At 43.2% G+C, this 17089-nt stretch overlaps 1 protein-coding gene across 1 annotated transcript in view; it reads left to right on the top strand.

Annotated features, from left to right (window-relative positions):
- The window catches only part of FAM135B (family with sequence similarity 135 member B), a 151931-nt gene that overhangs the window by 18554 nt on the left and 116288 nt on the right, over positions 1-17089 (top strand). The window contains exon 2 of the mRNA XM_075495767.1: positions 15227-15306. Coding sequence (XP_075351882.1) covers positions 15227-15306 — 80 coding nt within the window. The remainder of the gene's footprint in view (positions 1-15226; positions 15307-17089) is intronic.

The raw sequence follows: 17089 nt of genomic DNA, 5'->3' as shown, positions 1-17089 counted from the left end.
TTCACAGCAGCCGTCACCATTTCCACCATCAGCATTTTCTTCCCACCTTTTTGGCAGTAGGAGGAACACCTCGAACAGCCCAGGGAACCTTCCCCTCACTTTGGAAGCCATTGGAGGTGGCAAGGCGAAGGCTTTCCTCAGCCCTCAATGCTCAGTCTTACACAAACATTGAACAAGGTGACAGGTCTGTCTGGCAGCTTCCTCTGTGATGCCCACGGCTGCTGTGCCAGGGCACGACAGCAGCTTAGTCAAACACTACTGCAGCATTCTAATCCAGACTCCACATCCATTTATCACATCAAGTTTCTACAATTCTCACCCCAGACTTATCCTCAGGTTCTTTAACTTTTGATGAAGGTAGGTCAAAAATTAATAGGGAAGGAGGAGGGCAATCCATACCCTCCTTGCATTACAGGAAGAAATGTAGCCCTTGTCTCTAGCTAGAAGGCATAGTGGGTCTACTGAAAGCAGAATTCTCACGTACAAGGAGGCTGTAGCATGCAGACACAAGGAAGCATGACAAAGGAAGCTGTGCTTTCAATAAGAGGAAACTGTTTAATTCTAAATTTAGGGCAGCCTTGTTTTTTGATTTTTCATTCTGACAGAAAATCCTGTTTTAACAACAAATGCTGTCCAGTTCTGCAGACCTGAGAGGTATTTCATGTGATTCGTTCTCACCCAAGCAAACAGTATGCAAGGGTTCTCAGCATGTTCTGGAGGTGCTTAGCATGTCCCAGGATCAAACACAGGTAGATGTGTCTTAAGTCCAAGATTTAGAGCTGGAAGCTCTACATAGCTGAGTCCTCTGGGTAAAATGTGGAGAAGATATAAACAACTTTTGGCAAATGAGCACTAGTGTTAACAGGAGAGCTCCCACATTTCAGTGCATTACTGAATCAGAGCCTATACTTGGCACTTGATACATTTGAGGCAAGGCTTTCATTTGGATCCAGGTAAGCCACAACCTTGATCATTTTTATACTTCCAGCTTCTTGTAGCTTTTCATCAGATCATCTCTTCTCTGCAGACACTTGCAACCCTACAGGCCATAAAAGCTCCAGCCCTTGCGTCCCTGCAGCTCTCTGGCAATTACACCAACCAGCACTCTTTACATCTCCTTTTATGCTCACCTCAGGGGTTCTTGCCCTTTTATGCTCACCAAGGTAACAATGCTGCCTTTTCTTTGGTCCTGCATCCTTACTCTTAAAGCAATTTGCCCTTTACTTCCCTTTCAGACAGCATAGTGGTAAAGAGAAGTAGGCAGTACAATGGTGAAGAGCAGAGTAAGATGAAAGAAACGTGCTTTATTGTTGGAAAAGAGGAACATGGAAAGGAAAGGGCAGAAAAATTAGGACCCTGATAAGGATACCAGCACTCATACCCTTGTCTCAAAGGTAATGAGAAACCTTGAAAACATGGCTTAATTTAGTCTCACAGTCAAGTAGTAACCTTTTTCAATTTGCTCTTACGTTATACGAACAGCTAGAGAGCGAGCGGTTTTGTACTCTTCTAACTGAAGCACCTGAAAGATCTTACACTGTGATAATCTCAGAGAGTTAAGTAACCCTTAACTGTTCAGGGTGCAAACAAGAGGCACTCTATAGCAACCATTTAGTAGATATAAAAGGAGCTGAATATTCCTGAAGCTCATTCTTTTTCTTTCTTAATTCAAACTTTTGTGTTACATCTTTTTTACTAGAATAAGACAAATATGGTGTCTCATGAGAGTTCTAAAGTGTTTCTGTAATGTTTATAGACTGAAATGGATGAACAAGTTTGGAAAAGTGGCTTTTTACACTAAATTTTATTAAGTTTTGGATTCTACTCCTGGAAACAGGAGACAACAGAAAATGATAGCCGGGAAATGGCTTCTCAGAGGCTGCTGCTTTAGAAAGTATACAGATCTGACATTCTGATTCTCAAAACTTCCCAGAAGATTGAAAGGCAAAGTGACCATGAAACAGAGATAGATACAAACTGGTTGGGTGCAAAATGGGTATGTCTAACCCAGCAAACCAAGGGGAGATTTTAACTTCATTCACAGTCTAATCCCAAATGAATAGAAAACCTGAGTGTCTTCCAGCCATTGCCCCTGAACTAGTTTCCAAAAGAAGGAAGTCTGGGGACATGAGCAAAGTGGAGATGCAGTGCGATCTGACACACAGTGAATCATGATCCCAGGACAAGTTATGCCACTTAGCCCATCTAGCAGATCCCTAAATTATGCTGTCACTAAATTGTTCAGTTTAAATACCTGGAAGTCCCATAAAAGATGAACACTTCTTATGATGGAAGAAAGTCGTACAGATAGGTCAAGTTGCATGGTCTCAGCATAAGACTTGCTTTCTTCGATGGCTATGCCTGTATCTCTGGCAATTGCAGGATGGTCTCCCCGTCAGTAATCCGACCCAGCCATTGCTCTGGTACTGCTCTGCCATCATTGGGCTCAGTTTCAGCCACTGTTGGCTGGCTGGCAGAACAAGGAAAAGAGAGGAGCCACATTGCCATACTGCAATTGGAAAGAGCCTCCCACAAAAGCCTGACATTTACAGGAGCCCAAAGGGAATTCTCACTCACTGCCTCTTCTTCTCTCCATAGCAATTTGGTGTTACAGTCCCTGCTTCACATCACTGACCCAACACATCAGGTCTCCACTCTGCTCAGGTGCATGAGCAGGTGGATCCTCATGAATCAGGGTTCAAGAAGGTTGAAGCATCTGACAATAGCACTCAGCGCACTTCCCAAGGGCAATGCAGAGCTGAATAAAACCGAGCCCAGTGATGGCAGATTGCTACCAGAGCAAAGAGAAATTCAAAACAGCCACCCATCATAAATTCCGAGACTTCAGCATTTCTATCGGGGTCCAGCTGAATTCTTAAGGTACCTGTCAGAAAACAAAAATTTATCTCAGAAATGCAAAGACAGTGTTTCAGTCATTTCTGCTGAAATGAAGCTTTATCTGTTCTTGTTGCATATTTTCATTCAAATGTTTAATTTATCTGAAATATTTTGTTTTGCATCAGCTTAACATAGGCTACATTTCTCTCATGCATTACCTTGGAAGTTGTAGGTTACAAATGCATTACACTTTGTGGCCTAGACTGCCTGGACAAGTTCTTCTTTTGAAAAACAGTCTAAACTAGCAGAACATACATATACCATTTGATTTAGAGAAACTTTCACTCACAGGAGCGTCTCTACTATGCCTCCATAAAAGGAAGATTATAACTTTTGTAATTTATTAAAAATTAATTTAAAATTTCCAGTTTCTTTGAAGACAGTCACTAAGGGGGAAAATAAGTGTTTCCTTATAAAACAAATAAAGTTTTTCCTAAAAAAAAAAAAAAAAAGTTTTTTAGAAGCTTCATTTTCCTTCAGAAGAAACAATGGAAAAACTTTGAGCCATTTCCTAAGATGTCTCAGGTGGGTTTGAGAGAGGAATTTCATCCTGTTCTCTTTTGTGGCCCAGTTCCTAGAACTCATCACAGCTCGATTTTCTCCCATTAAAGAGAATGGGGTTGCAATGGTTCAGCTCTTCTCAAAATTAGGTTCTTAATTCAGAGAGACAGCTTCATTTATGAGGGTAACTGCTATGAGATGTAAACACAGATTAAGACATGAGTAAGATTAAGACATGTGTCATATATGGTACAAATAAAGAAATAAAACACAAAGAAAGCATTCCCTATTCTAAAAGACTAAAGATCTCAGTACAGAATCAGAAACAAACACTTAAACCACAGCTAGGAAATGTGGACACTTTTCAGTGTTTCATGAGTCGAATGTGGAGCAAAAACTGTACAGTTTTTTACAAAGAGAGCATTTGTTTGACAAGTTTTGCATATCCTGTACAACTTCATAAGACAATAAAAAGAAAATGATATGCCACAAAACTGTAAAAGAAATAATGCAACCCCTTGGCTCCTGTTACAAACACCTTCTAGGACTGGAAGTAGAATTTTTAGCAATAGAGAAATTAGAGCTTCAGTGTCATGGAGGAAAGGACCATTTGAGTTTGTTCTCTCAAATGAAAAAACAGGACGTAGAACATGAAGAACAACTGCCTAGCAATCAGGACTTGGCTAAGTACTTATTGGAGGCTGTGTATCTAAACAAGCAAATTCCAGTCCTTGAAAAACAGCTTGAAAGGCAGTTGCAATTGATGGATAAGTAAGCAATATAAAAGAAAAATTAATGGGATACAAAAAATTAAGGAACTCGAAGAACAGAAAAAACTTACAGAAACATCAAAGACTTCTGGAATGCTCAGAGAATATGAGGTAGAATTTTTGCAAGCAGAAATAAAATAGAAGATGGATGATTACAATAAGTTTTTATTAGAAAGGGAGGAAAACCATCAAGAATTTACAGCTTGTGACAGAAATAGAGAAAGTGGTGGCACAGATACAAGAACTGGAGAACAGTGGTACTGAAGTGTTGAAGACTGTAAACTAGTTGGAACAACAACTACAAAAAATGAAGAAAGTGGAAACAGAATTAAAACAAAATGAAGAAGAATTACAACAGCAACAGTACAATAACCTGATTCAGATTTCTGCCCTACAGTTTAAATTGGATGATAAAAGGCATGGAGTACCTACAGAAGGCAGTTCTGATCAAGTGTTAAAGGAACAGTTAGAGGCAGAACAGGAAACACTTGTGACAAAAGAGAGAGAGATTGCAGTCTTATTAGACCAACTAGAATAATATAAAGATAATTTGATCAGTAAAAATTAGGAGATATCACAGCTGTACTTGCAGTTAGAGATGCAGGAAAACCACAGCTTCAGTCAGAGAATGCCCACGTGAAGGTGGATCTAGATGTTGTGGGTTGACCTGGGCCAGCTGCCAGATGCCACCCAGCCGCCCTCTCACTCCCCCTCCTCAACAGGATAGGGGGAGAAAATAAGACAAAAAAGCTCTTGGGTCAAGATAAAGACAGGGAGATTACTTCCCAGTTACCATCACAGGCAAAACAGACTTGATTTGGAGAAAACTACTTTATTTATAGAATCATAGAATGATACAGTCATAGAATAGTTAGGGTTGGAAGGGACCTTTAAATGTTGTCTAGTCCAATGCCCCTGCAATGAACAGGGACATCTTTAACTAGGTAAGGTTGCTCAGAGCCCTGTCCAACCTGACCTTGAATGTTTCCAGGGATGGGGCATCAACCACCTCTCTGGACAACCCGTTCCAGTGTTTCACCACCCTCATCGTAAAAAATTTCTTCCTTATATCTAGTCTAAATCTACTCTCTTCTAGTTCAAAACCATTACCCCTTGTCCTATCGCAACTGGCCCTGCTAAAAAGTTTGTCCCCATCTTTCTTATAAGCCCCCCTGAAGTACTGAAAGGTTGCAATAAGGTCTCCCTGGAGCCTTCTTTTCTCCAGGCTGAACAACCTCAACTCTCTCAGCCTTCTTTCATAGGAGAGGTGTCCCATCCCTCTGATCATTTTTGTGGCCCTCCTCTGGACCCGATCCAACAGGTCCATGTCTTTTCTGTGCTGAGGGCTCCAGAGCTGGATGCAGTACTCCAGGTGGGGGTCTCACCAGAGCAGAATAGAGGGGCAGAACAGAGGGGCAGAATCACCTCCCTTGACCTGCTGGACATGCTTCGTCTGATGCAGCCCAGGATATGGTTGGCCTTTTGGGCTGCGAGCACACATTGTCGGCTCATGTCCAGCTTTTCATTGACCAGTACCCCCAAGTCCTTCTCGTCAGGGCTGCTCTCAATCCCTTCATCCCCCAGCCTGCATTGATACCGGGGATTGCCCCAACCCAGGTGCAGGACCTTGCACTTGGCCTTGTTGAACCTCATGAGATTCACAATGGCCCACTTCTTGAGCTAGTCCAGGTCCCTCTGGATGGCATCCCATCCCTCAGGCGTGTCAACCGCACCACTCAGCTTGGTGTCATCTGCAAACTTGCTGAGGGTGCACTTGATTGCACTATGTCATTGATGAAGATATTTAAAAGTAGAGTAGGATGCTGAGAAACAAAACCTAAAACACTTTCCCCTCTTCGACTCCTTTTTCTGAGGCTCAGCCAGCCACTCCTGACTCCTGTCCCCACCTTTTCCCCAATCTCAACCTCACTCCCTCATTCACAGCTCCTTTACCTCCTTGTCCCTGCCAAGGGGCACAGGAGGTGGGGATGGGGGTTCGGTCAGTCCATCCCAGCCCCTCTCGGCCGCTCCTCCCTCCTCACCCGTCTCCTGCTCCAGCGCGGGCCCTGCCCCGGGCTGCAGTCCTTCAGGGACAACCTGCTCCCGCCCGGGCTCTCCACGGCCGCAGCTCCTGCAGGAAATATCCCCCTGCTGCGGCCTGGGGCCCTCCCCGGGCTGCAGGGTGGGTCTCTGCTCCAGCGGGGTCTCTCCAGGGCTGCAGGGGATCCCTGCTGCGGGCTTGCAGCACCTCCTGCCCTCCTCCTCCTCCGGTCTCGGGGTCCCTCTGCCGCTGCTCCCTCCTTGGCTTCCTCCTCCTCTGCCTCTGCCGCCTTGTGCCCTTTCGGAAACCTCTTTTCCCCCAGGCACCCCCGGCTTGGCTGAGGGGCTCAGCTGTGTCCTGCGGTGGGGCCCTTGGAGCCAGCTGGGACCGGCTGGAACCGGCTGTGTCTGGCATGGGGCAGCCCTGGCCTCTCCTCACAGAGGCCACCCTGCAGCCCCACTGCCAGCACCTGGGCACAGACAGCCAGTACATTATGAAAGGTTGTCAATGGACTATATCAGTGATCAATATATGTTTTATAAGCATTGTTCTTGGGAAAACAAGTACTGGGAAACAAGTACTGATACTTGTTTTCCCAGGTATCATCCACAGCTGCTATGAGCACTGTACTGTCACAGTTTGGAGGGTGATCATGAAGGGAAAACTTGACAACAAACCGCTTCTGTAGAGGTGTTTGTGAACCACTGACACTGACTGTTAGCATAAAAGGATCAAATGGTTTGAAACATTTTTTTGTCATATTGTAGGGCTTCCTGCTGTGTGTGGTTATTGCACATTGTACTTGCTTATATAGCAATGTGATAATTCTTCTGCTATGCAGCATAGTCTAATTTATCTGTCTGTCTTCAATCTTAGGTGTGAAATCATCACCTTTTCCCATGCACTCCTGTCTTTGAATACCCAAAGAGTCCAAGAGCTGGTTTGGCTGGGATAGAGTTAATTTTCTTTATAGGTGCTAGTATGGGGCTATGTTTTGGATTTGTGCTGGAAACAGTGTTGATAATACAGGGATGTTTTAGTTGTTGCTAAGTAGTGCTTAGACTAGTCAAGGACTTTTCAGCTTCCCATGCTCTGCCAGGTGCACAAGAAGCTGGGAGGGGGCACAGCCAAGATAGTTGATCCAAACTGGCCAAAGGGCTATTCCTTACCATATGATGTCATGCTTCTCCAGCATATAAAGCTGGGGAAGAAGAAGGGAGGGGGGGGATGTTCAGAGTGATGGCCTTTGTCTTCCCAAGTAACCATTACGCGTGATGGAGCCCTGCTTTCCTGGAGATGGCTGAAGACCTGCCTGCCCATGGGAAGGAGTGAATGAATTCCTTGCTTTCCTTTTGCTTGTGTGTGTGGCTTTTGCTTTACCTATTAAACTGTCTTTATCTCAATCCCTGAGTTTTCTCACTTTTACTCTTCCAATTCTCTTCCCCATCCCAACCGGGGGTGGGAGTGAGCAAGCAGCTGTGTGGGGTTTAGTTGCTGGCTGGGGTTAAACCACGACATCCACCAAAATATTTACAGACAAAATAGGCAGTAAAGGAACAGGAGATGGATTCATACAGTGCACTGCTGTTTGACTCATGCGCTTTATAATTCTGTGAAATATTATTGACTCTGTCAGATATGTAACCTAAAGCATTATTGCCACCAGCAAGGAAAATCCTCCGTTGTTTGATACAAAGTTACAGAATCTTTCATGCCTACACCTCTGATTTGTCTCATTGAAGGGAAAGAAAGAAACACAATGTTCCGTGTTGCCTTCTTTACCCATATTTTCTCCCTATAACTTCAAGGCAGGTATTGCTTTTCATTTTTTACTTCCTCAGCATGAAGCTAACTGGACGGGAGTTGTTTTTTTTTTTTTATGTTTCAGCCCCCAATGTCTGTATAAGGAAAAATAGTTTGTTTGGCTGATTATTGATTACTGTGTTTTCCTGGGAATCCACCTGGATGATCACAGATGTTTCCTCTGTCCTGCATAGACTTCTGGAATATGTAGCAAGTAGCTCTCAGATGGTAACACACTTGGGAATCCTCTTTTGGGGATCATCAGTGCAGGACAAAAAGATCTGTTAATGTTTTCAGAGAGGGAATGTGCTTTTTCCAGCTGAAACCCCTGAGTTCAAACTTTCCTTATGGCCAATGAAGTTACATCTTGCATAGAGATTTGAGGTCTGTTCTCATGCTGTTTTCATGAAGAAATCTATCTTTTTCCTTGCCTGTAAGGCTTTTCCTCATTGACTTCCAAAACAGTGTGCTGCCTTGGCTGCCCAGCAGCAGTAATTCAACAGAGAAGTTTTGCTGACAGGGGCTGCTGGAGGGCAACTCCAACACTGGTCTGAGGAGCAACAGAAACTCCGGGCTGATTGATCAGGCTCAAGCATACAGCTGGTTTATTTGCAGTATGCATTAGCTTAAGGGTTGTTCATTAAAAAGTAGCCTAACCTGGGATGAAATTTTAAGCCTTGGAGCTGGTCAGGTATAATTCAAGTCAGGTGGAAGCTATGCAGTTTTGAACTTGTCTGGCTTCTACAGTGGCATTACTGAGCCAATCTTTTTGATTTCCGTGCTGCAGGAATGATCAGGGAGGAGCAGCCTGGTCTGTCAGGGCTCCTGGTGTGAGTGATCTGGTTTAGTAGTCTGATGCATCAATGTTACCCAACAAATTGCCTCTCTCAAATTAGTCATCCCATCTTAACCTATGGTCTACAATGCCATTACCAGTTAATGGCAGGGGAAGATAGTAGGCAGCAGCTTGTAGGACTAGACGACAGGTGAGAAGCTCTGGCATTGATCTCAGAGAAGGAAGCAAGGGGACGATGGAGTCCAAAGTGTCAGTAATAGGGCTGCTACCAGCCTCCTCCCTTGACATGACTCTCTGCTGTTTTTAATGTAAATCCTTTGAGGTTAGGTATTGCCCTGTGGTATGGTTAGATCACTAGAGATGGCACAATGAATTATCTGAAGGAGAAATATTTTATTCTCCTAAAAGTAAATATTTCCTCTGTGTATTTGAGTGCAATGTAGTAATTAAAAAAGACAGCAAAAAACCCCAACCCTCTGCACCCTGCTTGATCATTAAGTGAGCACTTAACATCTGAGAGTGATCTTGGTGCTCCTGAGAGGAGGTCTGACCACCACAGTGCCGAGATGCTGAAAGGTGAGAGTGGAGGCAAGGAGAGGCAGTGTCACCCAACACATCTGTTAGTGGAGTCGTGCTCCCGAGGGAGGCTTTAATGTCAGTGCCCTAGGTGAGTCAGTACAAGACATCAGGGATTAGTGTGTGTCCAGGCACAGGAAAATGAAGTTAATATTCAAATTATCTATTTAATTTTAAAGATTAATAATTCACAAATGGCTAGTGAAGGTGGTGATGACAAATTCATTGCTACTAGGGTGACCCACGCAGGTTGTCTTGCAAGAGAGAAGGGACTCAGACTGGTATGCACTGCCTGTGAAATAACATTGGTCCTGCAAATAAGAAGGATCTATGTCCTATAAATCCTTAGGAAATTTACCAAAATTCCCCTAAAAGTAAATTGGCCTTTTCATTCCTGCTTCTGTTAGGAGGTTGTTTCACAGTCTTGCTCCTTTGCCAGCTACAACTTCTTATTTCTAAATTGCATTTATTCATGGGCAGTTTATATGTGGTTTTTCTTGTGCCAATGTTGTACTTTCTTGTACCTCACTCTTCTTCTTCCTTCCTGATGTTTTTCTTCCCAGTGTATTTATAGATTGAGAGGGAATCTGATTGCTCTGTGTTTTGCTGAGTTAAATGTGCCAAGTTCCTTTAGTTCTTTTTGTAAAATCAGCTTGCTGTTTCCTGATCTTCCCTTCACAGCGCCTGTTCCACATTAACTGATGATTTTCCATGGTCTTCTTACTTTACTGAAGTCTAAATAAGCTTTTCTGCACTGCTCTTGTCCTAAAAAACACCAAAGCCCCACAAACCAGCTGTTTACTCAAAGAGAGGTACTACCTAGCCTAATTCTAATGAGTCAGACTTAGCCTAATTGTAATAAAACAGGAATTGAATTGCAATTTCTCATTTATTTCCTAATTATTCTTTCCTTCAAAATCTACCGCACAGTCTTATGTATTTCTGGGGCCACATTCAGGGCCCATAGTGTTGTCCATTTCAGCCCCTTTGCAAAATGACTGTTTAGCTTCTGCTCATCATCAGCCCTTCTGTACTTTTATTGATTTCCTGGATTTGTTGTAAACCTGTATTACTGAGTGTCCACTTCACATGCCACTTCTGCCAAGGTTCTCCAGCTTTATCTTCACTAAGCATGCTGACCTATTTGATTTTGGCATCTTGGCGCTGATCTTTTTCAAAGTTTTGTACTCCTTCCCTTTAGCCTTCCTATCTGTTCTTTTCATAAAAAAGGTAAGCAGGAGGGCAAAATAGCTTGTTATTTTTGGAGGCAATTTCTCAGTTATCATTACTGTCAGCCCTATATCACTATCAGGCAGTCCTTTCCTGCACATATGTGGTGGAGGACCTCCTGTAACTATTTTGGTGGCTTTTGCAATGTTTACCTCAGCCTGATTTACTTAGGTGTATATTTTGACCTCCAGGTCCTGTTCCTATTCTTTGTAGTTTTTCTGTTCATGCCTCATATGATTTTGGAGAGGTTCACTCAGCTGGGCAGAGATAAAGTCCTTGTCTGTAGGATTTCTTCCCAAGCCCAAAATGCAGCTACTTACACAAAGAAGGAGAAGCTATGTCTGTGCAATGGCCTCCACCCAAAGAGCAGTCCACTCTCAAGGCTCTGCTGCTGCAGTGTCCGCACAGCAAATGTTCCACTCAGGTGAGAACAGGTCATGCAGACACTAGGAGAGCTCAGGCCACTAAACTAATCCCTCTTTTGCTTGGGTGGATTGGAAGAGGCTGGTGAGGATCACCAGCCTATGAGGCCACTTCCTGATGAGAGTATTTAGAGCCAGCTGGAGATGGTTCTTTTCGTTCTGAGGAAAACCAGAAACACTGTATGGTCAGCTGTACCTGTTGCTTCTCAGCATGAGTTATGCCATTTCTAGTTCAGACAGTACCTCATTGTAACAGAATGAGTGGTCGTAGCATGTCAAAACCATTTTCCATCTGCCGTCTTGTTAGCAGGGACTGAACACAGTATTCAGTCATACAACAGTGGATTTTTGTAGTCGTACTGACAAAGAGAGTGTTTTATTTGTTATTTGTGCTCACATTAACATGGTTCTATTTTACGTCTTGGTCTCAGTATTACTTGTACTGGCACAACCAAGAGGTGTGTAGGACAGTGGGGTGGGGAAATGGAGATATTTATCTATGTTTGCTGCTGAAGAAAATGCATGGGACTCTGCGTCTTGCAGTAGCCTGTGTTTTGATTAGGAAAACCCTCCTCACAATGCAGAAACTATTGTGAAGTAACGTCCAGCTTCACAGTGTGGGAGCAGGAGCCTTCATTTTTATATATTTACTTAGGCATAAAGTCACTGTTTCACAATTCCTCCCTGCCTGCAAAGACTCAGGAAGCTTTGAGGAGGAATGGATAATATTTGCCTGTCTGATGATTTAAATATAGATATGTGACTTAAAATATTAAAAAAAAAATCAAGTAATGGGTTTTATTCAGCAGTTAAACTTGGTAGGTACATAGGAAGATGTCTATTTATGAATTCTAGAATATCTCTGACATTCAAATGAATTTGCCAAAATTAAGGGGATGAACAGGGAAAGGTTAAAATAAGATGAAGACCTAGATCCTTTATGTCATTACACCTAGTCCATTTTGCAAAGGAAATGATAAAGGGTGGAAATAACCTTGTTATGAAGACACTAGTATTGAGGTATCTTCATGTGGTTTTGATATCCAAGGCTGTACTGTAGTCAGCAGTTCTAGTCTGGACAACGAGTGAAGCCAAGGTCTGCCCAGCATCCTCTCTTAGGAGCCAAATGTCTCTAAGTCTACTGAGAGTTTTGACTACATGGTCATTGAAACTGGCACCTTAGGCACCTATGTATAGTCTCCCCAGCTTTAGGTGACTTAATCTGGAGCACCAGCCAAGCCACTGGAAATCAGTTTCCTAATGAAAGTATTTAGGGCTGCTTGAGATGCTTCTGAACATGAGACACATGATGAGGGAAGGCAAACATTATCATAGTGTGGCAGTAGGTAGCTAGTTGGATATTTTCTGAAGGAACTGCAGCCTGTGGAAGGGTCCACAATGGAGCAGGGAATGTGTGAGGAGGACGGAGCATCAGAGAGGGGCTGGTATGGACTGACTGTAACTCCCATGCCCATCCCCCTGAGCTGTTTGGGAGGAGAGGAGTCAGAAAGAGTGAAGCTGAGCCTGGGAAGAAGTGGGTGGGGTGGAGGGAGGTGTTGTTTTAATGTTTGGTTTTGTTTCTTACTACCCAATTGTGAATAAATTAAGTTAATTTTCCCCACGTTGAGTCTGTTTTGCCTGTGACAGTAACTGGTAAGTGATCTCCCTGTCTTTATCTCATCGTATTTTTCATCCTATTTTCTCTCACTGTCCTGTTGATGAGGGGGAGTGAGAGAGCATCTGAGTGGGAATTCGGCCCTTAGCCAAGGATAACCCATCACAATCTTAAGCAGCAAAAATCTAAAAGAGGTAGCCAAACTGTTATAGGATGTTATTCTTAGGAATAAGTCTGGTGGAATAGACACGTAGTAAAACATTAATACCTGCATACTGAGGAGTCTCCCGTTACACTACTGTGGCAATCTGCCTTTAATACCATGTTGCTGTTATTTAGAAATAATTAGACTGTATGGGTAGTCCAAACGGTATTTTTATCAGTTAAAAAATTGTGTTGTGTATGTTTGTAATGAAAATACACAGGACTGTCGTGGTTTGACCCGGCAGGCAGCTGAACACCACACAGCCGTTTGCTCCCTCCCCCCACAGTGGGATGGGGGAGAGAATCGGAAAAAAGGTAAAACTTGTGGGTTGAGATAAAGACAATTTAATAGGACAGAAAAGGAAGGGAAAATATAATAATGCTAAAAGAATATACAAAATAAGTGATGCACAATGCAATTGCTCACCACCCACTGACTGATGCCCAGCCAGTTCCCGAGCAGTGACCACACCTCCCCTGCCAACCTCCCCAGTTTTTTGTTCAGCATGGTGTCATATGGTATGGCATATGCCTTTGGTCAGTTGGGGTCAGCTGTCCTGGCTGTGTTTCCTCACGGGTTCTTGTGCACCTCCAGCCTCCTCGCTGGCAGGGCAGTATGAGAAGCTGAAAAATCCTTGACTTCGTGTAAGCACTGCTCAGCAACAACTAAAACATCAGTGTGTTATCAGCCTTATTCTCATCCTAAATCCAAAGCACAGCACTATACCAGCTGTTAGGAAGAAAATTAACTCTATTCCAACTGAAACCAGGACAGGGTCTTAAGGCATAATTCTTGCACATGCTGTGGAAGAAATCAGGAGCAATAGCATTAATTAAAAACTCCTACCAAAGTGCACGGACAGCATAAGGGAGAGAAAGATAAGGCAGTTTAGATTTGGTTGCTGTTATTTTTAACTAGATACTCTGTGTATTTAGAATCTGAGCTTCTTTTATTTTCTTTTCTGAAAACTAAAATGTAAATGGAGAGTTTTCACACCCAAGTTCTTGCCTAAAACAGATACCTAAAAATGTCAAAGGTTGTGCTGGAATTATATCCAAGTTGGCAAGGATCTGCGAGTTGGAGTAGGTAGGGTAACGTGAGCTTTCAAGTGTGAAGCACCATGACACAACTGCCTCTGAAGTGTTGTTTTTGTTTTTTTTTTCTCCCCATCAAGCCCCTTTCTTCAGCTTTTAACCTAGCAGACACAGATCTGGTTTATCCACTATTACACCCTTAGCAAAGATTTTATTGGTAAGTGTAACCTGTATGAGCTGTTGTTTATACCACAGTTCACAGAAAACTAGGTGTTTTAACTCTTCATTTTCACATACAGTTACACTATTCTGAGGAAAGAATTCTGCTAAGTGTCATAACATCTTTAGGTGCTGGGTAGACCTTTACAGTTATAATTTAACCTTTATTTTTGTATTCAGAGGCTTAGACACAAATCAGGCTGAAAATATCTGCAAGCATTTGTGAGATATGAGGAATTTATAAACAAATAGACCAAACAAAGGGTAGGAGGGAAAATGCAGAGAAATGGGGCTTGACACCAACATGGTGTTACAGCAGGTCAATGGGAGATCTGCAAACAGGTGGAGGTATCCTGAGCTAAAATGTAGTGGATTAGGCACTGTACTGTACGCTGCCTATTACTCCTTGTTCAGTAAAGTGGTGATGAGGGAAGACTGGGATGAGTTTTTTTCTCTGTTTAGACTGAGATCATATTTGAAAACTTTCTAAAGTAACCTGCACCATGTGTAAATTAAGCCGGTGAAATTGCTGATATTTTCTTCTGTCTTCCTTCATCTAACATAGTGATCACATATGGGACAGCAAATAACTGGAATACAGCTAGTTTAGATGTGATTAATGCTAACATTTTCATGATATAGTAGCGTCAATATGGAACAGCAGAATGATAATGACTATGTATAAATTGAATTTTCCTAGATGTGAGATGAGCACATTTGTTGTCTTTCCACAGAAGTTTCCTCTTTCTTTGTTTTGTATTAAATTTTTGACACTTCTTGTCTGATCTCACTGCCTTTTGTCATAGATATTTCTCTATGTCTCTTTTCCCTACAAGAAGCCAAGAGCTTTTCACAATCTTTCCTCATTAGTCACACATCAGGCCATTGTGTCCACTCTGCCGGCTGTAAAATAGGAGGGACCTGATTAAAATCAGTATAAACCCACTTTAGTTAAAACTAAAAATCAGAAGAAAAGACACAGTATTTCTGAGCATGCCTGTTCTCTTGACCGCTTCTGTTTGAGTGTGGAGCCCAGGATGTGTTCTCACAGAATTTTAGGTTGGATCAAGTGGTCATCTATCTAACAGCATGTCATTTTTATTTTTTTCTCCCCAGGTATTACCAGATAAGAGCTGGACTGAAGATCCCATCCAGGATTCCCCACAGGCTGTTTGCTATGATTGCAGGACAGACAGGTAAGCGGGTTCCAGAGGGATGTGACATGACTGGAGGTGGGGCAGCATGGAGGAGGAGAGTGTGTTGGGGAATGGGTGAGCCTGGGTTTGGATCCAAACCTGGATTTCCCTAATGATCAGTGGCTGTTCTGCTCTCTGTTCTGGTATGGGTTTGGGCTGAGTTGGGCTTGAGTTTTGGTGCTTGTGTCTGTCAGAAAAGCAGAGGAAATTCTCACGATCTTATCTGCAAGCAATCTCTCTCATATGTGGCTTTCCTTGCTGACAATGGAAAGAGTTGGTTTACTATACTAAGTGATTTCTGGATGAAAATTGTTTCAGTGTGTAGCAGGTTGACCCTGGCTGGATGCCAGGTACCCACCAAGACAATATATCACTCCCCTTCCTCAGCTGGACAGGGGAGAGAAAATATAACAAAAGGCTCGTGGGTCGAGACAAGGACAGGGAGATCACTCAGCAATTACCATCAAGGGCAAAGGAGACTTGACTTGGGGAAATTAATTTAATTTATTACCAATCAAATCAGAGTAGGGTAATGAGAAATAAAACCAGATCTTAAAATACCTTCCCCCCACCCCTCCCTTCTTCACTGACACAACTTCACTCCCCATTTCTCTACCTCCTCCCCCCAAGCGGTGCAGGGGGATGGGGAATGGGGGTTGTGGTCAGTTCATCACATGGTGTCTCTGCTGCTCTTTCCTCCTCACACTCTTCCCCTGCTCCAGCGTGGGGTCCCTCCCATGGGAGACAGTACTCCACGAACTTCTCTAACATGGGTCCTTCCCACAGGCTGCAGTTCTCCATGAACTGCTCCAGTATGGGTCCTTTCCATGGGTGCAGTCCTTCAGGAACAGACTGCTCCAGCATGGGTCCCCTACAGTGTGACAGGACCTGCCAGAAGCCTGCTCCAGCACGGGCTCTCCATGGGGTCACAGCGTCCGTCAGGCGCATCCACCTGCTCCAGCGTGGGGTCCTCCATGGGCTGCAGGTGGATATATTCTCCACCATGGACCTCCATGGGCTGCAGGGGACAGCCTGCCTCAGCATGGTCTTCACCACGGGCTTCAGGGGACTCTCTGCTCTGGCACCTGGAGCACCTCCTCCCCCTCCTTCTTCACCGACCTTGGTGTCTGCAGAGTTGTTTCTCTCCCATATTCCCACTCCTCTCACTGGCTGCTGTTCCCCAGCAGGTTTTTCCCCTTCTTAAATATGTTATCACAGAGGCACTACCACTGTTGCTAATGGGCTCAGCCTTGGCCAGTGACGGGTCCATCTTGGAGCCTCTATCAGGCATAAGGGAAGCTTCTAGCAGTTTCTCACAGAAGCCACCCCTGTAGCCTCCCCGCTACCAAAACCTTGCCATGCAAACCCAATACACAGTGTTAACAATAGTGTTTAGACAATAACTTACAGAGTCCGTTTGACTCAATATCATGCATAGAGGAAGAAAAAATGTGAGTGCAGCATTCATGACTTCCTGAGCTTGGATATCACATTTTGGTTTTCTTACTTTTTACATTTGAAAATTTTCCAGTTTAACATTCTTTTGTAGACTAAAAGTTCTCTTTTAAACTAAAAGTTCTCTTTTAAACTAAAAATTTATTTTTCAATTTGGAATTCTGGTTCAATTAACTAAGATACATTAAAATACAAAATTATTACACAAATTATATTGGTATAAAATGCAAAGAGTTATACAAAAATACGAAGAAATCACCTGAAAAAAAATCCCCAAATAAAAATCTGAATGAAGAAATTTATTTGGGAAATAAATAAAGGTACTCCA

The sequence above is a fragment of the Mycteria americana genome, chromosome 2 (assembly GCF_035582795.1).
Source record: "Mycteria americana isolate JAX WOST 10 ecotype Jacksonville Zoo and Gardens chromosome 2, USCA_MyAme_1.0, whole genome shotgun sequence".
NCBI lineage: Eukaryota > Metazoa > Chordata > Aves > Ciconiiformes > Ciconiidae > Mycteria > Mycteria americana.
This window is presented reverse-complemented; position numbering and strand designations above follow the sequence as displayed.